This window comes from Trachypithecus francoisi, unplaced genomic scaffold (assembly GCF_009764315.1).
Source record: "Trachypithecus francoisi isolate TF-2019V2 unplaced genomic scaffold, Tfra_2.0 Lachesis_group0, whole genome shotgun sequence".
In the NCBI taxonomy this organism is placed as follows: domain Eukaryota; kingdom Metazoa; phylum Chordata; class Mammalia; order Primates; family Cercopithecidae; genus Trachypithecus; species Trachypithecus francoisi.
The window spans coordinates 95132196-95159330 of record NW_022681453.1 but is presented as its reverse complement, the minus strand read 5'-3'; the positions used below and the strand labels follow the sequence as shown (position 1 = coordinate 95159330).

At 38.2% G+C, this 27135-nt stretch overlaps 1 protein-coding gene, 1 non-coding gene and 1 pseudogene across 7 annotated transcripts in view; 2 read left to right on the top strand and 1 right to left on the bottom strand.

Moving 5' to 3' along the window:
- Positions 1 to 83: 83 nt before the first annotated feature.
- Positions 84 to 190, top strand: LOC117084571. Its single transcript, XR_004437504.1, has one exon. It is a non-coding gene; the product is annotated as a U6 spliceosomal RNA (small nuclear RNA).
- Positions 191 to 3208: 3018 nt separating this feature from the next.
- The window catches only part of ARL13B (ADP ribosylation factor like GTPase 13B), a 72971-nt gene continuing 49044 nt past the window's right edge, over positions 3209 to 27135 (top strand). Inside the window, exons 1-4 of one of the 6 annotated variants that reach the window (XM_033211562.1) lie at positions 3209 to 3571; positions 18379 to 18449; positions 19091 to 19212; positions 26450 to 26699. In XM_033211562.1, the coding sequence (XP_033067453.1) occupies positions 19128 to 19212; positions 26450 to 26699 (335 nt within the window). In that variant the 5' untranslated portion in view covers positions 3209 to 3571; positions 18379 to 18449; positions 19091 to 19127. The remainder of the gene's footprint in view (positions 3572 to 18378; positions 18450 to 19090; positions 19213 to 26449; positions 26700 to 27135) is intronic. The other 5 variants (XM_033211563.1, XM_033211564.1, XM_033211561.1 and 2 more) reach the window with 5 other exon arrangements.
- On the bottom strand, positions 11107 to 11419 carry LOC117083636 (annotated as a pseudogene).

Sequence of the window (27135 nt, the reverse complement as noted above, 5' to 3'; positions counted from 1 at the left end):
GAGAGAAAAGGTCCTATCTTAGAGGTTACATACAGAAAGCCAGAGGACGAATGGCCAGGGAGCTCAGAAGAGAACCAGGGGTAGTGCTCGCTTCGGCAGCACATGTACTACAATTGGAACAATACAGAGAAGATTAGCATGGCCCCTGCGCAAGGATGACATGCAAATTCATGAAGCGGTCCATACTAAATTTGAAAAATGAAGAAGAGAACCAGGGTAGGGCAGTGCAGTGCATAACTGTGAAAGACCAAGACAGGAAACAGTTTTAGAAAAGTTAACTATATTGTACATATTAAATAATAGAAAAGAGAGCTGATTTGGTAATTAGGAAGATATAGGTTATATCAAAAAATATGTTTTCAGTAGTTAGATGGGACAGAAGCCCAATCATAGTAAATGGATCAAAGAGTGAATACAAACAATATAACTTTAGGGTTTGCAAGACACTAGTTTAAGAAAGTGAGTCATGAAAGTAGAGTCAACAGAAACAGTCCTAAATCGGCTTGGAGTTAAGGGAGCATTGCAGTCTCATCCTGTACCCCTCTCCTATCTCCCACCATGGATATTTGGAGGTAGGAGGAAACATACCATAAGTGTTTATGGGTGACACCAACTTTAAAATCTGCCATCTATTATTTATCGGCAATTACACTTGAGCTTCATTTCTCTCATTTCATCATCTTAGCAACCTGGCAAAGTAGGTATTTTAATTTCCATGTTATAGATAGGGTTGTTGGAGCTCAGAAAAAGTTATCCCAAAATAAAGGCCTTGGAAGCAAAGTTTCTGTCTCTAACCTTCTGTTCCCCATCTCTTGCACCTCATTCTCCCCCTAAGCAAGCCATAGAAACTATAATTCCTCTTTCTCCAGGCACAGTTACAGAAACCACAACCCCCTTTCCCCAAAGCCAGCCATAAACCCCAAAATATTACTCTAACCTTCTTCCTTTCCGTGAAAGACCTGCCCATAAATAAATTCTTTGACCTGCATTGTTTGATAGTATGTCTTAAGACTCCCATTCTAGAAAGCATCCTAACCCATACCCTGGAAGAAGGAATGCTGAACAGTTATTAGGTCAAGAGGAATCTGAACAGATAGGACTTGCTGAGTTTCTTCACAAGTCTCTTCTTATTAAGGCATATCCTTTTTGACCAATAAGAGTTCTACATGGCTTTTCATTCTTCATCGAACCCAAGTGTAAAAATGAGTAGTTTTCCCCGTATCTTTGCATCTCCATTTGCAAGGCTCCCATGTCACATAAAACTTGGATTAAATAAGTTTGTTATGCTTTTCTCTTGCTATTCTATCTTTTTGTTATATGAGTGTTGGCTGTGACTATTAAGATGAGAAGAAAAGGTATCACCCCCTTTGTTCCCCATAAGGCACAGTATTTTGGAGACAGTAAGCTGTATGAGATGTATATAAATTTGAATTAAAATTACATGAGGCTGGGTGCCATGGCTCATGCCTGTAATCCCAGCACTTTGGGAAGCTGAGGCAGGCGGATCATTTGAGGCCAGGAGTTCGAGACCAGCCTGGGCAACATGATGAAACCCCATTTCTACAAAAAATACAAAAATCAGCTGGGCGTGATGGCACACATCTGTAGTCTCAGCTACTTGGGAGGCTGAGGTAGGAGGATCACTTGACCCCAGGAGGCAGAGGTTGCAGTGAATGAAGATCATGCCACTGCACCCCTGCCTGGGTGACAGAGGGAGACTCTGTCTCAAAAACAAAACAAAACAAAGTTACATGAGTTAGTAAAGGAGAGAGAGTAATTTAAATCCTATATCTATCTTAGTTTCATATCATTATATTCCCCATGAGTACATTGGGATTCTCAGTGCCTTCTATCCTTTTATCAGGATTTGATAATATTTATTTAAGTAGAAAATGGACACACAGATCCCTATATATTGTGCATAATTTTTTTCCCTACAGAAATGTCCTTGTCATTTCTTATTCTCCAAAGAATATAAAAGAAATGCAAATATTACATACCTCTTTAAAAAAAAACCGTTACAAAATAGTCAAGAGATAACAATCTTCATCTTGCAGAAATCAAATAGCCAGCAATTTATGTACCTAAAAATCCCGAAAAAAACACACATCAAATGGTTATTTATTTATTTATTGTTGAAACGGAGTCTCGCTCTGTTGCTCAGGCTGGACTGCAGTGGCGAGATCTCATCTCACTGCAACCTCCGCCTCCCGGGTTCAAGCGATTCCCCTGCTTCAGCCTCCCGCGTAGTGGGACTACAGGCGCGTGCCACCACACCCGGCTAGTTTTTCTTTCTTCCTTTTTTTTTTTTTTTTTTTTGTATTTTTAGTAGAGACGAGGTTTCATCGTGTTAGCCAGGATGGTCTGGATCGCCTGGTCTTGTAATCCGCCCGCCTTGGCCTCCCAAGATGCTGGGATTACAGGAGTGAGCCACCGCCCCGGACCCAAATGGTTATCTTTGAGAGGTCCTGTGAGATCTCGTTTTCTTCATCTTGTTTCTTTTTAGTATTTTTCACATTTTCTACAACAAATGAATTTTTCTTTTGTAATCACAGTCCCCCCTACAACAAATATCATACAATTACATTTCACATATGTAACAGTGATAAATATTTTAGAGATTAAGGCTTCACTCTTATCTGACCTATTGAGAAAATTTAGCAAGCGAATTTCCCCCTTGTCTTTAACTTTTAAGAATTGCCCCAGTGTATTGTTCCTGTAGTTATGCTGCCTAAGTCGGCCAGAATCCTGGAGGGTTCCCATCCCTGCGCAAAAACAAACAAACAAAAAATAAATTAAAAAAAAAAAAAAGAAAACGAGAAAAAGAAAAAAAAAGAAAGAAAAAGAGAATACCCATGCACCAGCATGCACAAGACCTGAGATCTCTGAATCTCAGTCGGGGACACTGGAGAAAGAAAAGGAACAGCACCATGGATTGGCAACACCTTTTGTATAGGTATAAAGATAGGCCTTTCTGGAGATTTGTCCTGGATCCTCCGGCTTATCTCCGGACCCTCCGGTTGCCTAGTTACAAGAACGCGCTACTTCGAGCTCCGCCTCCTTCTTCTAGAGTGCTCCCCTTTCACCTCTCCTGGTCTCGCGCAGGGGCGGGTAGCCAGGACGCCTCAGCCACTCAGAGGCCTCCGCCGCAGGACCTCAACCAATGATTGGAGGAGCGCAGTACGGGCGTTGCCTGGGGAACGCCTTACGCGCCTCGAAGTAACGTCAGCACGTCGACGCGGGGCTTTTCTTCAGCCGGGTCCCGCTACCTCTGCTACGGTGTATCTGCGTCTTTGGCCAGGCTGTTTCTTGGCTAAGAGAGCAGTCGTCGCGGACCGGCGCGGTTAGCAGGGCTTAGTGCTGGGACTGGCCGCCTTGACCTCCCTCCCGGCTTTTCCTTCCGACTTATCCACTTTAGGGGCGTCTCGGAGTGGCGGAGGCCTCCGGGGAAGAGCGGGGTGTCGGTGTCCGCTCCGGGCTCGGATGGGAAGTGGCGGGAGGAGCGACCCGGGATGTTCAGTCTGATGGCCAGTTGCTGCGGTTGGTTCAAGCGGTGGCGGGAGCCCGTCAGGTAGGCTGGAGCCAGCTGTCCCGGCCGTCCTAGGGGTTGGGGATAGCTGCGCCCCAGGGGCGTGGAAGAGTCTATCCCAGGCCGCAAGGGATGCTTTCGTTCGCAGGGTGTCCCGGGAGGGAGATATTGGAGGATGTAGCGTTTCTGTCTGGTCCAGACCTTTACGTTACGATTGACAGTGCTGATCGTTGTTATATTTTAAATAGGTTTGAATTTGTTAAAAAGTGTGTGTGTGTGTGTGTGTGTGTGTAATTGAAAACTATCCGTTGTGTGGTTTTCTTCTGAAGCTTTTGTACTGGAAATTCTTTTAAAAAGAGGGGGACGTGGAATATAGTTTTCATAATATGCGCACATTCCATTCCAACTTACACCTCCACACACCCCCACACAGTTGTATTTGAGGACGTGGGCTTGAAATCTGGCTCCACTACTTAATAATTATATGACTCAACCATTTTGGCCCCACCTTTCTTAAATATTAAATGAGACTGATAATACTCTGTGCTTTAGAAATATTGTATTCAATGAGAACAAGTGATGGATAGTGTTTTCTTAACTGTAATGTAGCTTCCAATTTTCGAACGGTCTCTAGTAAAACATTTTAATTGAAAGGGTCCACTTTTTAACATTTCATTTTGCAGTGCTAGAAGTATTAATAAGTAGTACCTGTTACTTGATATTCATTCATTCAACAAATATTTATTAAGACAATACCTTGTGCCAGGTGCTGTCTTAGGAAATAATCAGTGAAATTGATGCTTTTGAAACTGAGGCCTAACCTGTAAAGAAACCTCGTGTTTGTTATATGAATAATGTTGACTTTACATAGTTCTAGTCTGGAATTGGGCCAAGGATAAGATAAAGTTTTTTTGTTTTTTGTTTTTTTTAATTGTTAACATTTTAAGTATATTTGCCAAGAGAATGAACTATAAAGAATGAGTCTGAAAAGCTACACTGACACATTATAACGGAAAGTACATGTCTAGGTTGGAAAAAAAGTAACTTTAAATGAAACTAAAGATTCGTCCTGATTATTAGCTCTTAACTGAATTGGAATGTTTTAAATATAAGTGGTAAGATCAATTCTGTAAGTCAAAGGTGGGCTGGATTTGGTGGCTCACCTGTAATCCCAGCACTTTGGGAGGCTGAGGCTGTTCGATCTTCGGAGCTCTGGAGTTCGAGACCAGCCTGGGGAATATGGCGAAACCCCGTTTCTACAATAAAACAAACGGCACGGTGGCGCGCACCTGTAGCCCCAGCTACTCCGGAGGTTGAGTCAGTAGGATCACTTGAGCCCGGGAGGTGGAGGTTGCAGTGAGCCGATATCGCTCCACTGCCTGGGTGACACAGTGCAACCCTGTCTCAAAAAAAAAAAAAAAAAAGTCTAAGAGTGGTTTTAGGTGTATAGATTCTGATTTACTTTGTTTTAATTATATTCTGGTCTAATTTCAAAGTATCTACTAAGACTTGAGGGTCATTCATAATAGTTGGCGCCTCATTTTCCATCGTGTCTGCTTTTAAGAAATGTATTTGGTTTCTATTGAAGGCATATAACTTACGTTCTTTTATCTAAGAACAGTGAAAACGTGTAATTCGAAGGAGTGTTCAATTTAATTCATCATTCTTAGTCTTTGCTTTCCTTAGCAGCTTTTGTATATATACCCTCTGGAATGATTTGTTTAAAGAAAAGACAGAGTTCAGAGAAAGGAGAATGTATTGATTTCCAAGTAGAACAGACAATTGAATTTTCTTAATAAAGCATTAGTAAAATTTAGCTGCATAACCCAGATTGTATTTTCTTCTTTAGTAACCACCATCTAAATTTGTCCTATCCAGTAGGGTAACGACGAGCCACATGTGGCTGTTGAGTGTTTGAAATGTGGCTAATCTGAATTGAGATGCTGTAAGTGTATGTTTAATATATAGTGGGCTTTGAAAGATTTATTATGCAAAAAAGTCAGCATCTTATCAGTCTTTTAAAAGTTTGATTACATGTTGAAATGATAACTTTTGCATATGTTAGGTTAGATAATATATTAGAATTAACCTGTTTTTACTTTTTTAAAAATGAGATTACTAGAGAATTCCAATGTATATGTGGCTTATGTTACATTTCTACTGGACCTGACTGTTCTAGATCATAGTCTAATATAAAGGACGTAGGTAAACATCTCAATTTGGATAACTGTCAAAGAATTTGAAAACAAGTTGGATTACACCTGTCTTCTAAGTCCTCTTGTTCAATGCCAGATTTATAACAGTGGCTGAATAAATATTTGTCCAATACTGTATGTAGTTTGATTTTTCTTAGTAATAGTCATCCGTAAGTAAATAACATTAGCAAGTAGTTCCATTTATTTTACTGGAATAAATGAGAGGTGAGCCAGCTAATTTTAAAAACAAAATTTTGTGCTTTTATGGTATTCTCTATTTTTTCAACAGAAATTGCCTGTTTGATTATTATGTATTTGTTTTCTGTAGAATTTCTTATTAAGATTCCTCTTCATGTTTATATTTTATGAAGATATCCTGACAAATGTGAGGAGTGAATTTGTAAAAGAGATGATGATGGTTATTAATATATTATATTTGAGATTACTTTGCAGATCTATTTAATATATTCTGTACCCATTGTATTTACCCACCGCTCCTCACTTAGATCCTCTCCTAGTGAGCATATTATTCCAGACATTGGAATCAGGGATTAGATTTGTGTGGTAAGGACAAGGCAGGAGTCAGAGATCAAGTGTTAAGGCACCAGTCTAGGTCAGGAGTCAAGATCTTATAAAAGTTTAATGCTTGATCCCCCTTAGTGGAGTACTGAACCCCACTTATTTGGGGTTTGGTATGGCCCCATTCATGAATTTTGGTTCAGTTTGGTATGGCTCCATTCATGAATCAATGAATGTGGAAATAAACTCTTGAAACTTTTATTGTTCCTAAGTTTGTCTTTTAAAAATATGTTACCAAATTGCTCCTCAGAAAGGATTAAAAAAATAAAATAAAACACTGTTTCTACTCCTACCAACAGGGCATTGGTCATTTTTCACTGAGAAAATCAGGAGTCATCAGTTTTTCATCTTCTTCAAGTTACAGGGGAAACTGCTTTCCGCTTTGAGTTTCTGTTTTTGTTGTCGTTGTTGTTGTTGTTGTTTTTGATTACTAGGAAGATTAACTTTTTTTTCCTTGAACATTTGTGTTTCTCTCAGCAATTGTCCATTGATTCCTGTTATGTTTTTTCTATTGGGACAGATGTGTTTTCCTACTGAATTTTTAAAAAGAAATTTTAAGTGTTTATCATAGCTACTGTTTCTCTGTAGTACAATTGACACTTAAACAACACAGGGTTTAGGGGCACTGAACCCCACCTTGCCAGCACAGTCAGAAATCCACGTGTAACTTTTGACTTCCCAAAAACTTAATTACTAATAGCCTCCTGTTGACTAGAAACCTTGCTGATAACGTGAATAGTCAGTTACCACAGATTTTTTATGTTATCTGTATAATTTATTGTTATCTTAAAGTTAGATGAAAGGAAATGTTAAGAAAATCATAAGGGACTGGGCGCGGTGGCTCAGGCCTGTAATCCCAGCACTTTGGGAGGCCAAGGTCAGCGGATTACTTGAGGTCAAGAGTTCAAGACTAGCCTGGTCAACATGGTAGAAACGCTGTCTCTATTAAAAATACAAAAATTAGCTGGGCGCGGTGGCGGGTGCCTGTAAATACCAGCTACTCGGTAGGCTGAGGCAGGAGAATCACTTGAACCTGGGAGATGGAGGTTGCAGTGAGCTGAGATCGTGCCACTGCACTCCAGCCTGGGCAACAGAGCAAGACTCTGTCTCAAAAAAAAAAAAAAAATATATATATATATATATATATATTTATGGAAGAAAAAATGTATTAACTATTAAGTAGAAGCGGATCATCATAAAGGTCTCCATCCTTATCCTCTTCACTTTGAGTAGCCTGAGGAGAAAGAGGAAGAGGGGTTGGTCTTACTGTCTCAGGGATTGCAGAGGCAGAAGAGGCGGACATGGAGGCTAGGGAGGCAGAGGAAGCAGGAGAGGAAGGCACACGTGTAACTTTCATTAAACAAAAATTTGTATATAAGTAGAACTGTGCGCTTCAAACGTGTGTTGTTCAAGGGTCAGTTGTATAATATTGCAAGTATTTTCTTTCCATTTGTTATATTTTCAAATTTTTGTGATTTTTATATATAAACATTTAAAATTTTTGAATTCAGGCTGGGTGTGGTGGCTCACACATGTAATCCTAGTGCTTTGGGAAGATTGCTTGAGCCTAGGAGTTTGAGATCAGCTTGGGCAATATAGTGAGACCCCATCCCTACAAAATAATTTTTAAAAAATTAGCCATACGTAGTGGCATGTGCCTGTAGTCCGAGCTACTTGGGGGGCTGAGGCAGGAGGATGGCTTGAGCCCAAGAGGTGGAGGCTGCAGTGAGTCAAGGTTGCCTCACTGCAGCCTAGCCTGGGCGAAAAAGTGAAACCCTGTCTCAATCAATCAATCAATGAATAAGACTAAATAAAAATTTTAAATTCAGATATATTACTCTTTCAGTGTAATGTTTAGAAAGTTCATCAGCATTCTAATATTATATTCACATATACTTTTTTCTAGTACTTTTATATTTTAATTTTTAACATTAAAAAGTTTTAATCTGTTGCAATTTATTTAGCCTATAGGGAGCAGCCTTCATCCTGAGTCCAGGACACAAGGTCTGTGAAGCTATGATGCTCAGTAAATCTCTGGGCCTTACAGCAGATTCTAACCCTTACACATTCTCATCTACACATTTTGAGCTCCTGTTATTTATAACATAGCATCTAGGTGATGAAATATTGCATGTAAAATATAATGATTGAATATGCAAGAGTTGAAAGATGATTTTTAAGATTTTTAACGAGAATCAGGAAAGACTAATTTTACCTGGATCTTGAAGAAATTTATGCAACAAATTTTGCATACAAATTTTGGCAACAAAATTCTTTGTTTATATAAAAATATACATGTTATATAACTCCTTATATATTATGTATATATAATGAAAAATATTTTTACTATTGTTTAATCAAAAAAGATATAATAAGTACCATATGCCTGCCAGGTTTTATAAATGTTAATCTTTAGTGATCATATTTCAATTTTAGTAAGGAGGTAACAAATCCTTGAAAATTCCTGCCCCCTATTCATCTCCTCCCTTTCTTCCACAGAGTTAACCTTTAATTGGAACTGATTTCTTGTCCATCTATGTTTTTTCAGCATCGCAATACAACCTATCAAAGCTTTCCTTCAAATTTATTAGTAAATTGTTGTTTGCTGTGGCCAAGTCTAAAATAAGATATTCAAATGTTACAGTACACAACGTTTCTAGTGGTCTGTTTGTCCTCTTTGCTATGAACTTTTTCATTGAGGGAATACTTAACTCCCTAATACCATCATTCTTGGCCTAAATAAATATAACTATAAATCTAGACCATTTATAGAAATTGCTGAGTTCTTAATTTTCTAATTAAGCTGTACATACAGATTAGCGAGGATTATCTATTGTACTGTATGCTGAACTGAAATATTTTACATCTCTTTTTATCCCTCTAGTTCTAATTGATTATGCATAGTAAGAATTTTAAAATTTTAAGATAGAAAAGGACCTAGAGACACTCTTATTTTACCCTCTTACATTTTAGAGATGAAAAATGGATGCTAAGAATTTGACTTGATGAAGGATTTAAAGCAGGCTGTGAACCCAAGTTTGGCCTTCTCAGTATTTATTCATACTCAATAAATTTAGAGAATGATTTTGCTATAATATGGGGTTCTAGATCTGAATCTAAATATCAGAAAATAGCGTACTTCTGCAATAAAATCACACTTTTTTCAATACATTTTTTCATTCTATCAATTTGTCGTATAGTGATTCTTTAAAATTCTCACATATGTATCACAAAACCCTGTTCTGAAGTCTTTTTTGTATATGTATTTGTTACTTTTAAAATTTATATGTTAAAGTTAAAATTTAGAACTTGCTCCATGTATTTTTAAATGTTTTAGATAATAGAGTTTTGATGTGTCAAACTTTGATTTTAGTGTTTTTAGTGAAATATTTTCTTTGACTTGCATAATATTTTTGAAGTTAAAAAACAGCTTTTGTGGGCCAGGCATGGTGGCTCGCTTCTGTAATCCCTGCACTTTGGGAGGCCATGGTGGATGGATCACTTGAGGTCAGGAGTTGGAGAGGAGCCTGGCCAACATAGTGAAACCCCATCTCTACTAAAAATACAAAAAATTAGCCAGGCATAGTGGTAGGCTCCTGTAATCCCAGCTACTTGGGAGGCTGAGGCAGGAGAATTGCTTGCACCCAGGAGGCAGAGGTTGCAGTGAGTCGAGATCTCGCCACTGCACCCTCCAGCCTGAGTGACAGAACGAGACTCCATCCCCCACCAAAAAAAGGAATAGCTTTTATGTAATTAACATATTGAAAGTATTATCTTCCTTAGTTAAAAGATGAGGAAGTTTAGATTTGTAGGTGTTCAAATGATTGCCATAATGTCATTCAGGAAAGGGTCTTGCTCTATTGCCTAGTCTGGAGTGCAGAGGAGTGATCACGGCTCACTGCAGCCCTGACTGCCCGGGCTCAAGTGATCCTCCCACTTCAGCCTCCCAAGTAACTGGGAGATACGTGCCACCATGCCTGGGCTAATTTTTTTTTTTTTTAATTTGTAGAGAAAAGGTCTCACTATGTTGTCCAGGCGTGTCTCAATCTCCTGGGCTCAAGTAATTCTCCCACCTTGGCTACCCAAAGTGCTGGGATTATAGGCGTGAGCCACGGTGCCTGGCATCTTTTTAAAATAGTTATACAGTGATGTTCCAACTTAACATTTGGAGGCAAATTTTTCTTAAGAGGATAATCAAGAGCCAGTATCTACAAGTGTTTGATAAGCTATACACGTTCTACCAATTCACAGTTTAATACCATGTACACGATATACCCAAATTTTCAATCTTTCACAGCACATTAACACAGTTATCAGGAAAACAGGACTTCTGTGACCAAAGATGTTGTAGTGTACACAGTTCTGACAGGGAGAGCCACGATCATGGAGTGGTTTTCTTTAGGAAACAATTCTGTGAAAAAAAACATGGGAATAGGAGTAATTTAAAATGTTCAAGACATTAAATGCAGGATTCTGACTCTGTATTGCCATTTAGTATATTTTATATTACAATATATAAAAACTAAGCCCTAATCTATGGAATGTTAAGCTGACGTCCAAGACACTCAAAACTTGCTGTAGTTCAGTATCCCATACTATTTTCTGGTTTCATGAAAAATAAACAACCAGAGAATTATTTCACCTCCTGAAAAAACTTAACAATGGAATGAGGTGGGATTTCCTGCTTCTCAAAAATGTTTCTAGAGCTACTAAAAAACTTGCACTTACAAAACAGTTGATAAAAATACCCTGGATTGTACAAGAAGGGAGACAGGGACTACAGATAAGACATGGTATATTATATTAATCAGACTTGGCTTCTTTCTCTCCTGCTTCGTCAGAGGTTGGAGTGTCCTCGGTTTTAGTTTCTTCGTTTTCTGCAGGTAAATCTGCTTTAGTTTCTTGGTTAGCCACTTTGGCCTGTTTTCCCTTTGCTCCTTTTTCCCTTTTGTTTGCATTTTTTTTTTTTTTTAATCTAAAGATTTATCCTTTCCTGATGCCTCTTTGGCTTCGTTTCCACTTTTGCAGGAGCAGGTTTAGCTGACAAGTACACAGATCTCCTCTTGGGCTCTTCCTTCGCCACCCCTTCGGCTGAACTGACCTTCCTCTTGGGCATCTTGGCGGTGGGAAGGGCGCTTGCTGGGCACCTGTGGGCCATGGCGCTGAGAGCCTTCGCGAAGCTGGGCTGCCTGGCTACTGGCACTCCTCCCGCCGCCTGAGCTGCTGAGACCCCTATTTCAGTTTTGAAAGTCTTTCTGTTAATTAGTACCTTGAAACCATGAGCATGTAAGCTTTTTTCAGAAAACTTCAGCCAATTTGATATATGTGGATTTAATTACATTCTTTAATATGAACTATTTTGATGTGAAGATTTGTATAAATGAACTTCGTTATAGTACTTTCTCAATGTAATGTATTTTAATTTTACTTAATGTTTACTCAGCAAATGCGGGTCAGAAAATGTTTGTTGTTTCTTTCAGTAGAGAAGCCTACTGTGTGCCTAGCACATTTGATACAGGTGACAGAGCTGATTAAGAGAAGTTCTGGTAGACGAGTCTGTATAAAAAGTAGCCAGGGATGGTTGTGAAGGGCTGGGGGAATACCTGGCATGGAAGGGATCCTTGGCATGGCCAGCCTCCCGGGAGTGGCAGAAGTGGGGGCTGCCAAATTGAGACTTGATTTTAAGCAGAAAAATGCTGTAGTTAGATTTTTTTTTTTTTTTAAAACAGCCTCACGCTGTCACCCAGGCTAGAGTGCAGTGACATCATCCCAACTCATTGCAGCCTGTCTTATTTAACTTTCATTACGTCCCTTTAGAATGGCTATTGTTATTATCCTATTTTATTGGTGAAATTCTGAGAAGTAATGTGTCATATAGCTTAGAAACGGCAAATCTGGCACTTGAACTCAGGTCTCTAACACTAAGTTTGTGGCTACATTTCAGAGTACCCATAATTCCTCTTATGTTACTTATTACTAGTATAACATACTGTAAATCCTATAATATTTCAGAGTTCTTTGTATCTCAGCCTTTCAAGTAATCAAAGACCTAGGGATGACTATAATATTAGGAGTGAGGTGATCACTTTCAACTTCTGGAAGGGTTACATCATTAATTATTTGATAATATAGTTTGAGTATTTGTTTGTTTGTTTGTTTTTGAGACGAAGTCTTGCTCTGTTGCCCAGGCTGGAGTGTAATGGCGCGATCTCAACTCACTGCAACCTCCACCTCTGGGGTTCAAGTGATTCTCCTGTCTCAGCCTTCTGAGTAGCTGTGATTGCAGGTGTGCACCACCAGGTCTGGCTAATTTTTTTTTTTTTTGTATATTTAGTAGAGATGGGGTTTCACCATGTTGGCCAGGCTGGTCTCAAACTCCTGACCTCAAGTAATCCACCTGCATCGGCATCCCAAAGTGCTGAGATTACAGGCGTGAGCCACTGTGCCTGGCCCAGTTTGATTATCTCTTAGCTGAAATGTTTGGGACCTAAGATTTATCAAATTTTTTTTTTTTTTAATTTTGGAACATTTGCATATATATATAACGAAGTATCTTGGGAATGGCCGCCAAGCCTAAACACGAATTTCATTTATGTTGTATATGCAATAGCCTGAAGGTAATTTTATAAAATATTTTAAGTAATTTTGTGCATATAACAAAGTTTCGATTGCCACCTGTCACATGAAGTCAGATGTGGACTTTTCCACTGTGGCGTCATACTGGTGTTTAAAAAGTTAAGGATTTTGGAGCGTTTCAGATTCCAGATTTTTGGACTAGGGATGCTCATTTACTGGTTCCTTAAGTAGAAGTATGTCAAGTTCCCTTTAGACTCACTACATAGTTGTACTGAGTTGTGACTATGTTGTTCTTTTGTTTGAGGCTGCTATCCTGAGATGTCCTCTTAACCCCTTGTTTATCAACTCATAACGTGAGTGGTATTTTCTCGTGCAGTGTTCTCATTCTGGAATCCCATCATCTTCCTTCTGTTTTCACCTTTTCCTTGCTTGGCTAACTTCTCACTTTAAGAACTTAGGTTAGGCATTACCTTAAGAAGCTTCTCTGACCTTCTGCCCTAACTTTGGGCTGGATAAAGTCCCCTTGTTCTGTATTCCTTTATCATCTTACATATATAGCTAAACATTTTAAACTTTCGTAGTGTCAGAATGTATTTGTATTTATGTTTTAGTCTCTCTCACTAGAGGTTGAGCACTTCAGGACAGAAATGATGTCTGAGGCATTTTTGTGTCCACAATGCTTAATGTGCTTTAATTGTATTACCATCTGACCAAATGATTAAATGATTGATTTTATTGCTAGTGTCAACTTTTGTAGACACGGTAAACCTAAGAGCACTGTATATTATTTTTTCAATTTGAAGGGCTAATGTATTTGATCAGATAATCATCAGACTAAGAGATATTGGCAATCTTTCATCTTTCTGTTGTCATACAGCACCACAGCCAAACTGTTCCCAATAATAATTTACCATATTTTTGTGTGTATGTATGCATGCATGTATGAATGAATTAATGAATGAATGACAGGGTCTCATTCTGTTGCCCACGCTTCAATGCAGTGGTGCAGTCATGGCTCACTGCAGCTTCAGTGGGCTTAAGTGATCCTCCCACCTCAGCCTTCCAAGTAGCCAGGACTGTAGGCACACATCACCATTCCCAGCTAATTTTTTAAAAAGCTTGTTGTAGGGACACAGTCTCATTATGTTGCCCAAGCTGGTCTTGGGCTTAAGTGATCCTCCTGCTTTGGCTTCCCAGAGTGCTGGGACTACAGGTGTGAGCCACCGTGCCCATCCAATTTATCATGTTTTAAAAAGCTGTAGCTACGTGTACATTTTAACATAGGTTAAATAAATTATACCTCTTTATGGAAGCTTGAGTTTTAGGTAAATGTTAACCTTTTAATCACATTCTGTCCTGAAAGTATAAATTTAATCCTTCGTTATCAGGCTTTGCAGTAATTCATGCTGTGATTTTTATTTGTACTGCTTATTAGTTATGTTTATTCAGTAATGCTTTCATTCCCTAAAACATTTAATTAAAGCCTTTTTTCAAGAATAGGGCATAATCTTAAAAATTAACTAGTTGCAAAGGTAGTCAAAGTGAAAATAGAAATAGAATTATTTTATGCCAGTCTCAACACTATTACAATTCTCTAAAGTGATTTTCTTCTTTAAAGGACATTTTTGTTTGTTTGAACCTAATAGCCTATAAATAAAGACAGACTCTTAAGGTAAAAGCTGATTTTCTTGGTGGCCTTAGGAACAGTGTTTCAAAATGCACAGTATATATGTATTTAGGTATTTGTTTTTTTAAAAAACTGAAATCTTGGCAAGAATGGGGAAAAACATGAGATGCTCTATGTAATGGAGAAGAAGGAGTTATTTTTCATAAAATGGTGTATCAGGGAATTTTTACTTTGACTTGTAAGGGATGTGAAAAGATTTCGTGATGTTTCCGGAATTGCCAACTCAGTTGATACTTATTTGTTTATTTGTGGTATTGTCTTCTCTGACTTCCAGAGTGGCTCTGTGGCCTGCTGTCTATCCTTATGACTGCCCACTGCTTCCCCTAATTTATAACAGTTATCTCATGTTACTGTAATTACCTCTCCAGTGCCTTTTTTCTTGCTAGGCTCTAAGGTTTATGAGGCCTAAGAATTGTGGATATTTATTTGCTGCTATGTAAGGGGTGCCTAATATTTATGGAATAAATGATGTAAACTAGTAGAAAACAGGGATTTATTCCCCGAAAGTAATTGCTTTGGTTCATGGCAATGTTTAAAGCACTGTAGATCTTGAAATGCATTGTATACATAAAGAACAATTGAGTTAGCTTTAATATTAGCGTTACTTTAGTCCAATTCATTGTATCTCTAGTAACTTGAATTATCTAAAATATTTATTTTATCATTTTATTTTATTTATTTTATTTATTTTATTTTTTGAGACAGCATCTCACTCTGTTGCCCAGGCTGGAGTGCAAGTGGTACGATCTCGTCTCACTGCAACCTCTGCCTCCCGGGTTCAAGCAATTCTCGCAGCTTAGCCTCCCAGGTAGCTGAGACTACAGGCATGTACTGCCAGGCCTGGCTAATTTTTGTGGGTTTTTTTTTTTTTTTTTTTTCTGTAGTGATGGGATTTCGCCGTGTTGTCCAGGCTGGTCTCGAACTCCTGAGCTCAAGTAATCTGCCCTCCTCGGCCTCCCAAAGTTCTGAGATTACAGGAATGAACCTCCAGGCCTGACCTGGCTTGTTTTGTTTCATTTTATTATTTTATTTTATTTTTGAGGTGCAGTCTTGCTCTGTTGCCCAGACTGGGGTGCAGGGGCGTGATCTCGGCTCATTGCAACCTCTGCCTCCTGTGTTCAAGCGATTCTCCAGCCTCAGCCTCCTGAGTAGCTGGGATTACAGGTGTGTGCCACCATGCCCAGCTAACCTTTGTATTTTTAGTAGAGATGGGGCTTCGCCATATTGCTCAGGCTGGTCTCGAACTCCTGAACTCAAAGTGATCTGCCCACCTTAGCCTCCCATAGTGCTGGGATTACAGACATGAGCCACCACACCTGGCCTGTTTTATTTTTGAGACAGGGTCTTGCTCTGTTGCCCAGGCTTCAGTACAGTGACACAATCATGGCTCACTACAGCCTTGACCTGCCAGGCTCAAGGAGTCCTCCTGCCTCAGCCTCTGGAGTGGCTGAGACTACAGGAATGTGCCTCCATGCTTTGCTAAGCTACTCATTTTAAATGCTATGTTATCCATCTTCTCTGAATAGTCATTTACTATATTTTGTTTTGGAAGTTATTTTGTGCTTAAATCCTGGTCTTTGATATTTGATAGTTCTATGAGTTATTTAATTCATAATTATGAATTCAAACAAAATAATAAAATTATATTTTATTATTAATAAAATATCTTGCAGCTTCTTAATATCTAAAATATCTTAATATTTATCTAAATATCTATCTAAAATATCTTAATATCTTGCAGCTTCCTTAGGAAGTAAATTCATATTTTTCATAGTTGATAATGCAGGTACATTTCCAGTTGGATAGAGGTTCCTGGACCCTGCCTACTACCTCTTCTCCATAAATCTATAATCTGCTGTGGGTCTTTGTGGCATTGCCACTGGCTTCGTCACCAGCCAACTGAGAATGGGACCCTGGAGTGCTGCTTATTGTGATTTACCTTATTCTCGCACTGAGTCAAGTATAGACGCAGCTTCTGTTTATTTCCCTTGCTAGGTATGGGATGGTTGAAACATCTAGAGAAGATAAAAGCTCCTAGATAACAAAGGAAATTAATATGGAGTTCATTTTACTCATAGTAGAAGTCAGAGTCCTCACAGTGGCATATAGGCTTACATGAACTGGTCTCTGATGTGTCTCTGACTTCCTGTCTTCCTGTTCTGCCCCTTTCTCACTTGGTTTCATCACAGTGGCTTCCTTGCCGATTCTTGGACCTTCCTGCATTTCTGTACCTAAGGGTCTTTGCACCAGCTGTTCTCTCTTGCCCCGAATATATGCATGACTCACTCCATCCTTCAAGTCCTTGCTCAGATTTTTACCTTCTGAATGAGGTCTGCCTTGACCGCCCTGTGTAAAACTGTCTCCTCCTCCCACCCCCAGCCTTGATCCCTTGTACCTTGCCCTACTCTATTTTTTTCCCCATAGTACCTAATCTAACCTTCTACACTTTATTATTCATCATATTATTACTGGCTGTCTTTTGTCACTAAAATGTAAGCTTAACAAGGAAGAATTTCTTTATCTGTTTTTGTTTTTTTATGGTGGTGGTTGCTGTAATAAACAAGTACCTGGAACACTGGTGTCTGGTATATAGAAGATGGTCAGTGATTATTTATTTAATAAATTATCAATTTGGCTTTTGCCATACTAAGTTTGTTGTTTCTCAGCTTGTGACCCATAACTAGACTGCCTCATACTCTCACCTCTGTCTTCTGTCTTTGTTATATGGCCCCTTCGAGAACGCCTGATTTTTTTTTTTTTTACAAGTCTAAATCCAAGAGAGCAAAGCCTAGAGAAATGAAAGGACACCCTTTACAGCCATCTGGATTCTGTTTTCAACCCTCTGTGGGATGATTGCTAAAGAGGAGTAACTGTACTTTGTAGGAGATTGACCATACCCTATGGTCTAAATATGGCAGCTGTGTTAAGCTGTGGCTTTTTTTCTGTGTATTCCCAAGGCAGTTTTCATTTCCAAATCCATGGTGGTAATGAAGTGCCTCACCTCTTATACTGTGCAAAGTTCAGCCTAGAACAGAAATGACTACATAGTGGTAAACGGAATCACCAAGTTAATAGGACTAGGACCAGTATAATAGGTTTGCTCCTTTATACCTGTCCCACATATAAGTCCCTACGAATTAGGTGAATTAGGTTCTGGTTCTGAATCTGTAACTGATTCATTGTGTGACCTGTGACCAGATTACTTAATTTATCTGGACTTTATGTTTTTTCAGTTTTTAAGTTGAACTAGGTGTTTTTTTTGTTTTTTGTTTTTTTCCTGTGGAGTTTAGCTATATCATGAGAAATATTTTAAACTTTACAATTGTAGTAACCTTCTCTCAAAATGTTAGCACTTCATAATCATGTTATTATATATAAATTTATATTTGGTAGGATGCTACATATTTAAAAACAGTTATGTACTTTCATAAGATAAACAGATTTGTGATAATTTGTTAGCTTTCAGTAAACTAGGAAATTGATTCTTTAGCCATGATAGATAACTCAGAGATTGTCTCCCCCTCTTCCTTTCTATCTTCCTTCTTTCCCTTATTCTCTGTCCTTTGGATTATCTATTGTACAGTTTTACTTTATTTGCTTAGAGAACAAAAGGATGATCCTTTAAAGGTATTTTTCATGAATTTGCTTGTGAATCTATATTTTATTCATCATTGTACTCCGTAGCATCCAACAGATTTTCTTGTGCTTAATAGGTGCTCCTTAAATGTTGATTGAATTAATGAATTTGCATTTATTTTTCCTCATTACTAAGTTAACAAAGAAAGTGATTTTTAAATTTCTATTATTTTAAGAAAGGTGACTCTTTTGATGGTGGGACTTGATAATGCTGGTAAAACCGCAACAGCAAAGGGAATCCAAGGAGGTAAGCTGAAAATATTTATGTGCTTTCTGAACTCTATTAAATTATTCTGAATTATTTATTTATGTTAAGTTGCTTTATTCCTTATTAATTTGGTACAGATAACTGTGCACTCCATTACTTTATATTCTTAGTATACTGGTGACTCATATGGCAAATAGGCTCTGGATTAATGGGACCAGACTATTACCATGTTTCAGATTTGAATACATGCAGAGATGCAGAGACTCCTTGATGCCTTTGATCTGCTAAGAGGGAATAGTATCTATATTCTAGACAATAGGAAGGAAAATTCAAAAAGATGAGCTGCCCTGCTTTTAAGAATATCCATCTTCTACTTACATTTTCCTGGCCAGAAGTTAGTCACATACCTGTGCTTATATGAAAGAGAAGTACAAGTATAGTTAGCCAGCGTAGTTCTCTTTGAATCTCTTGATGCTTTTTTTCAATATGATAAGTAATTTTTATAATTAAGTTATAGATAAGGCCTCTATATCATTAAATGGCTTTATATCATACATACTGCATCTCATTGAATATTGAATATATATCATACATACTACATCTCATTGAGTGTATCTCATTGAATGCTGGCTAGTCTTCTTTTTTTTTAATTTTTAATTTATTAGGTTTTTTTTTGGTAGAGATGGGGTCTCCCTATGTTGCCCAAGCTGGTTTGGAATGCCTAGCCTCAAGCTATTCTTCTGCCTTGGCCTCCAAGAGTGCTGGGATTACAGGCATGAGCCACCACGCCCAGCCCGGCCAGGTAATCTTAATTCAATGCTTTGTGCTACAATATAGCAGTATCTATGCTAGTGACTTTGTTGGGCACCTAGAACGTATCACCAATCAGGCATCTAACGTGAGTACCTAACCCCGGGGCCATGGACCAATATCGGTCTTTGTGGGCTGTTAGGAACCAGCCTACAAAACAGGAGATAAGTGGCAGGCCAGTGAACAAAGCTTCGTCTGTATTTACAGCCTCTCCCCATCACTCACATTACTGCCCGAGCGCTGCCCCCTGTCAGATCAGTGGTGGCATTAGATTCTGAGGACCGTGAACCCTATGTGAACTGCACATGCAAGAGATCTAGTTTACGTGCTCCTTATGAGAATCCAATGCCTAATGATCTGTCACTGCCTCCCGTCACCCCCCCGCTGGGACTGTCTAGTTGGAGGAAAACAAGCTTAGGGCTCCCACTGATTGTACATTATGGTGAGTTGTATAATTATTTCAGTATGTATTACAATGTAATAATAATAGAAATAAAGTGCACAATAAATGTAATGTGCTTGAATCATCCTGAAACCACCTCCATCCTCCAGTCCATGGAAAAATTGTCTTCCACAAAACTGGTCCCTGGCGCCACTGATCTTAAGGGTAAGAATTGGGAGAAATGGGTAACGTGTATTTGTTTCTGGAAACTGATAATTGCAGTAAGACATTGTGCTTACTAAATAGTGGAAGGGCATTTATTTATTAACAGGTTGCAAAACTCACTGTTGGAGAAAAACGTTTTCTCACCTCAAATGCTACTCTGTAATGTTAAGTAAATTAGAAGTAAATCATCTGTTATTGTCTATGAATTTTTCTAAAGCCTATGTCTATGCTGTCTTTTACGTTACATCTTCACAGGACACTCACCATCATTTAAACCAGTGGTCAGCAAACTTTTTCTGTGAAGAGCTGAATAGTAAATATTTTAGACCTTGCAGTCATCCAGTTTCCTTCTGAACTGCAAAACTTTTACACTGTAGTGTGAAAGCAGTCATAGAAAATCTGTATACAGGCTGGACGCGGTGGCTCACACCTGTCATAATCCCAGCATTTTGGGAGGCCGAGGCGGGCGGATCACCTGAGGACAGGGGTTCAAGACCAGCCTAGTCAACATGGCGAAACCCCATCTCTACTAAAAATACCAAAATTAGCTCGGTGTGCTGGCACACACCTGTAATCCTAGCTGCTCCTGAGGCCGAGGCAGGAGAATTGCTTGAACCTGGGAGATGGAGGTTGAGTGAGCTGAGATCGTGCCACTGTACTCCAGCCTGGGCAATGGAGTGAGACTCCGTCTCAAAGAAAAAAAAAAAGGAAAAAAAAAGACAATCCGTATACAAATAAGCATGGCTAAGCTCCATTGAAAGTTTATTTACGGCACTGAAATTTCAATTTAATATAATTTTCATGTGTTATGAAATGTTTTTCTTTTAATTTATTTTAGTCATTTAAAATGGAAAACACATTCTTAGCTTGTGGACCATACAAAAACAAGTGGAAAACCAGTTTTGACCTGGAGGCTGTGACACTTGCTTCTAACCTTTTATCCATCCCTCTAAAGCCTGACATTCATGGGAGCAGGCATTTCAGAGTGTGCTAATCAGATTACCTAATTTGTTATGTATACTGGGCGTACTTAGAACATCCTCTTTCCTTTCTCTTATATATTCCACCTCCATATATTCATAAGTTCCTTTGTCTGAGTCTAGAAAATGCTTAATGTCAAAACTGCCTTCAACTTTGAGCCCCACCCTTCATTCTCTTTTTGTCCTTCATCCCATATTTACTCTTCAGTTTCTTACTTTGAAGTTTTTTTTAGGACTCATAGAACTACTTGAAACTTCCCAGATTTAAGCCTTCTCTTTCCTTTATATTTTTATGTTGTTTTCAGTTCTTTAACTAGAGAGAATATCTACTGATCTTTAAAGATGTATTTTTGTTATATAATCCCCTCTTTGATAAAGTCCTTTTTAATCCCCAGCTGCCCCAACCGTTACTACCTTGATTAGTAGAATTGACCATGTCCGCTTTTGTGGCCTGCTCTTACTGATACCTACTTGGTCACTACTTAATTGCCTTTTGGTTGTGTATCTCTCTACTTCCTCAGGCTGTAAATTCTCTAAAGGCATTTTGCTCATTTTGGTGTCCCAATTGTTTGGGCCATGCTCCTAGGTCTTCTTAAAACATCTCTCCCCGTGGCCCCTACTTTTCTACCTATTTCTGATTCTTCTCAGCCTTCTTTTTTTGTTGTTGTTTCCATGCAAAATTGAGAAAAAGCTGTCTGCTAGTTTCTTTTCAGATGTGTCTACCTCCTCTCTGACTGTGTTGCCATTGGCTAAATCCAAACCCTCAGTTTCTTTTATCTGTAGTGTCACAATAGCTTTTTTTAAAAATCCATATTCTATTTATTTATTTATTTTTTATTTTTTTAAAATTTTTTGTAGAGATGAGTCTCACTATGTTGCCCAGGATGGTCTTGAACTCCTGGCCTTGAGTGATCTTCCTGCCTTGGCCTCCCAAAGTGTTGGGATAGTAAGCATGAGCCATTGAGCCTGGTCCATATTTTTTTGTTTTTTTAGAGACAGGGTATCATTTTGTCATCCAGGCTGGAGTTCAGTGGCATGATCATAGCTCATGTAATCTCAAACTCCTGGGCTCAAGCTGTCTCCTGCCTTAGCCTCCAGAGTAGCTAGACTACAGGTGTGCTCCACAATGCCTAGCTAATTTTTTTATTCACAATAGCTTTTTTCCCTTTTTTATTTTTAATTTTGTGAGTACATAGTAGGTGTGTATATTACAAGGTTCATGAGATTTTTGTATAGGCATGCAATGCATAATAATTTCATCATGAAAAATTGGGTATCTATTCCCTGAAGCGTTTATTCTTTGTGTTACTCTTTTAGTTGTTTTTAAATGTTCAATTAAATTATTGACTATAGTCCCCGTGTTGTGCTTTCAAATACTAGGTTTCATTCTTTCTACTTTTTTTTTTACAGTAACTTCTTAATATAAAAGTAATACCCCTTCCTGGAACTTTACTTGTTTGGATCAAACTTCTTTTCTTCATGGTTGTCAGTAATTGCATTAGTTGGACACAGGTTCAGTTGTTCTCACAGAGACCTAAAATAACAGTGGTTCAACAAGATAGATGTTTATTTCTTTCTCATAACAGCCTAGGCAAAAGTAGTCTAGGACGGGTTTGTCAGCTCCATTGTGTTAGTACTCAGTTGTCTGTTCTATTTGCTTTGCCATCCTCAGTGTTCTCCCTCACCTACATGGTTGAAGGTAGTTCACTACAAAATGTGCATTTCAGCTACAAAGAAGAGGTAAAGGGTAAGGGGAGGCCATCCTCCTTTAGGAGCTGAACCAGAAGCTGCTGCATCATTTTAGTTCACGTCATTGACAAGAAGCAGTGGTGTTCCTGACTTGCTGTTCATATGGGTTCTTTTGAACTAGCGAGACCCCATTTTGCATATCTCTTCCCCACTCTGTGTTCAGGTACCTCATATTGTTAGTTTGAAATTGGCCATGGTCGAAGTATTTATACTTTGGAAATTGGCAGATACCAAACATGTGTCAGGGTTCTCCTCCTCAAATGTTGAACAACACATCGCTAGCTAGCCTTCTCTCATGGCCACCCCTAGCTGCCATAGTAGTTGGGGATTATAGTCTTGTAAGCAGTCATGAGCCTAGGTAAAAAAAATCTAGGATTCTCTTGACTATCAAATAGTGTTTCCTAATAGGGAACTATTGTTATTTTTGTTGCAAAATTTCTTTGTTTGGATTGGTCTCTAGCATTTTTGGATATTACCTTGTCTTCATTATATTGTAGTTATTTGTGATTTGTGAAGAGAAAAAAACAAAACAAAAAAATTATATATATATATGTTTCATATGTAGTTATTTATGTGTGTGTGTGTGTGTGTGTGTGTGTGTGTATTTCCTCAATAGACTAAGAGCTCTGTGAGATCAGAAGATAGATTTTATTAATCTTTGTATTTCTAAAACCATGCATAGTACTTAGCTTATAAGAAATGCTCAAAAATTTATTGATTATTTATTTGCATTTTATCTTGGACTTTCTAGAGATGGTGTCTTACCACATGTACTTTACTGAAATTCTCAGAATTGAGGACCATGCATCTTTTTGTTCCTGGTTCTTGTATGATTTCTCATCTATAATGGGCCCTAAATACATATACAAGGATAGATGGATAAATATATGGAAGGGCAAAAGAAAGGATGGATGTATGGGACAGCAGCTTCAGTTATCTCAGTGGTTTGGTGGTGTAGTATTGAGCCCTATATACTTTGTGCTGAATGCTAAGGATACAAAGACGTGGTCCCATGTGTTTGGAAGGTATAGGCTATTGTGAAGATCAGCAGAGGACAGAGTATTATGATAGAGGTAAAAGTGACAGTAGAAGTGGGAAGAATCATCGGAAAAGGATTTATGGGGAAAGTTGTACCTGACCATTTAGTCTTAAGTTGTGAAACACAAATGCTGAGTAGGAACCAGAGGAAAGAATAGAAGGTGTTCCACATATCAAAAGAAACAGGCTTTGGGAGTCCTGAAGACTTCTGTTTGAGGCCTGTCCCTGCCTACCATATAACCTTGCAAAAATTCCTTAGTCTAAATTGGTTTACAGGGCTTATTGCCATCATTTTATCTGTACTTGAATTGCTCCCTCTGCCTAAAATATAGTTCTCCCTTCTCCGTTACAATTATGTAGCTTTTATGTGTTCATTCACAATGAAGTCTTCAAGATTTCATTTCTTCTCTGAAAGCCTTTCTAGACCATAACTTGCCCCTCCCTTTTTCATCTTCCTTCCCTTGAATTCCTACACACTATCATCTCTAGGTTTTTTTTTTTTCTTTAAGAACGTACAAATTCTGTGTTATTCCTATTAATATTCTGCTTCTCTATATTACATTGTACTTTGAGGACAGCAATCGTATCTTATACCTCTTTGCACCCTTGATGCCTAACAAAGTCCTGGGTACCAAGGAGGTGTTTGATACTTGTTAGTTCCCTTAGTCCTACTTCAACATAGTTGATTTGTTTTCACGGATGATTGCCTGGGGTTCCTCTCTATTCATACTGAAAGACAACTGCCTATTTTATCCACACAAACTAGTTCTGGTTAGGCTTAGATCACATTTTTAAATGCCTAGCGTAATCCTGTTTCTGGAAAATCATGCTGCGTATATGTCTAACTTTACTTTTTTCTCTTTCTAGGTAATGAAAGTATTAGCAAAAGTATGACTTGTAGTGGCTTTTAACTTTCTTCAGGTTCTGTGTAAACTTCATTAAGGCGCTTACCAAGAGATTGGTGTTTGCAAGTCTGTTTCTCAGTCACACTTAAGTTTAGCGAATACCTTTCAAATTAACCTTTGTAATAGCACATGTTTGGCTAAATGTGGAAATAAGACCCTCTAAACACCAGTGTTGTTCAGTAGAACTTTCTGCAATGATGGGAATGTTCTATATTGGCTCTGTCCGGTAGGATGGACCACTAGCCACATGTGGCTTTTTTTTTTTTAACTCTAGATATTACCCAGATTGGTCTCAAATTCCTGGCCTCAGGTGATCCTTCCACCTCAGCCTGCCAAAGTGCTGAGATTTCAGGCCTAAGCCACTGTACCCAGCCACCATATATGGCGTTTGAACACTTGAAATGTAACTGATGCAACTGAGAAACTGAATTTTTAATTTTATTTTAGTTTATTTAAATTTAAATTTAAAAAGTCTCATGTGGCTTGTGGCTATTGTTTTGACCATGCAGCTCTGAACAGTGTTTTTTTTTTTTTTTTTTTTTTTTTTTTTTGTTGTTGAGACGGAGTCTCGCTCTGTCGCCCAGGCTGGAGTGCAGTGGCCGGATCTCAGCTCACTGCAAGCTCCGCCTCCCGGGTTTACGCCATTCTCTCGCCTCAGCCTCCCGAGTAGCTGGGACTACAGGCACCTGCCACCTCGCCCGGCTAGTTTTTTGTATTTTTTTAGTAGAGACGGGGTTTCACCGTGTTAGCCAGGATGGTCTCGATCTTCTGACCTCGTGATCCGCCCGTCTCGGCCTCCCAAAGTGCTGGGATTACAGTGAACAGTGTTTTCTGTGGGATAATATTTATAGTGGATTCCAGTGATGAAGAAAAAATAGAAGAGAAAAATATGAATTTTGAACTCTTCTCTATAGCCATGAGTCAGCAGGGCATTAATCTTTCATGAGTTCTCTTTTCTATTGCTTTATTTTCATGTCTCTCTGAAAAGAGGCTATTACTGTCACTTCCGGTCAGTCTAGAGACTTTTGCAAGATTAATCTTAATAAAGCACTATTTCAGTCACCTTAATTATATCATTGGTCTGCCAGATATTTTCAATAGCTCCTTGTTCTCTATCTTCAGAACCCTCTTCTGTTTGCATTCCTAATCTTAAGGATTTGCTGCAGGCACAATGTTCAATTTGTTCTTATTCCTTTACTTTGTCATTTCCCTTCCTCTTCTGCCTGTTTAAATCCTACGCAGCTTTAAGGCCTAAATTCTGTCTCTCCTATGATGTCTTTTAAGATCCTCAGGTATCTTTTAAATCTCGTATTGTCATTATCACTCCTTGGCAGTTCATATACATCCTGTATCTTCTTTATGTTTTCCAAAATATGTTCCTATAGAAAGAATGAAATCTACTTTTTGTTGTAAGCTGCCCTTAAACGTCTCTTTATTGCAAATATTGCTTTAATTCAGCTAATTAAAAAAGAGTGAGTGAGCTTATTTTTATGGCTTCTTTCATTCTTTGATTCTTCTAAACTCTTCTATTTTCTAAGTGTTCGTGGTTTTCTTTATAACTCCACAGATGTTTTAACAGCCCCTAGGGATAGCTATGGTATTGAAAGGTTGACATTTTTGTTGTTTGTAACTTGGATAGTAAATAGCCTTAAAGGCAAGAGAGTTTATTCATTTATTAATTCAACAGATACTTATTAAGTACCTATTATATGCCAGGTGCGGGTTTTATATCAGGAGAAGGAAAGATTACTATCTGCATGGAGTAAAATTTCTAGTTTGATATTCTGGCCTGTCCCCAGACCAGTATGCTTCCATATAATGTTTATTCTGTCAGTGAATGCTAAATACTTCACTTGGTGCTAAAATTTTAGTTGAAAAATTAATGTTATCAGTTAAAGTCTAAAGATTTTCTTTTCTTTTCTTTCTTTTTTTTTGTATTATTTGAAACAGAATACCCTGAAGATGTAGTTCGCACTGTTGGATTTTCAAAAATTAACCTTAGACAAGGAAAGTTTGAAGTCACCATCTTTGACTTGGGAGGTGGAATAAGAATTCGGGGAATCTGGAAGAATTACTATGCTGAATCCTATGGGGTAATATTTGTTGTGGATTCCAGTGATGAAGAGAGAATGGAAGAGACAAAAGAGGCTATGTCAGAAATGCTAAGACATCCTAGGATATCGGGAAAACCTATATTGGTGTAAGTAATGTTAGCATTGTAAATGTAGGGACGGTGGCATTGGCCACTAAAGAAATTTATCTGTTACAAACTACTGAATAAACTAAAATAGTCATGCTTTAGTATACTAAAATGTATGTAATTAACTGGGAGTTGTTAATTTACTGAGGCCTTGTAATGCTGTCTGTAGGCTAAGCTATATAAAAAAAGGGCTAAGGCTATATAGAATTCTTAAAAGTGGATCTCTTAGATATTCAAATGTAAACTCATTGTTTTATGTGATAGTTTACTTTTTATAGAATTTTGCATTTTGAAATATTCCATTAACAAGGTTCTAAAATATCTTTTATTTTTTTCCCTTTTAATAACTTGTGTTTTGCTTTTGTCCTTTTTTCTTAAAGAGTATTATTGTTTCAGAGTTATGTAAATGGTTTATTTTTCTAATACCACATTGATT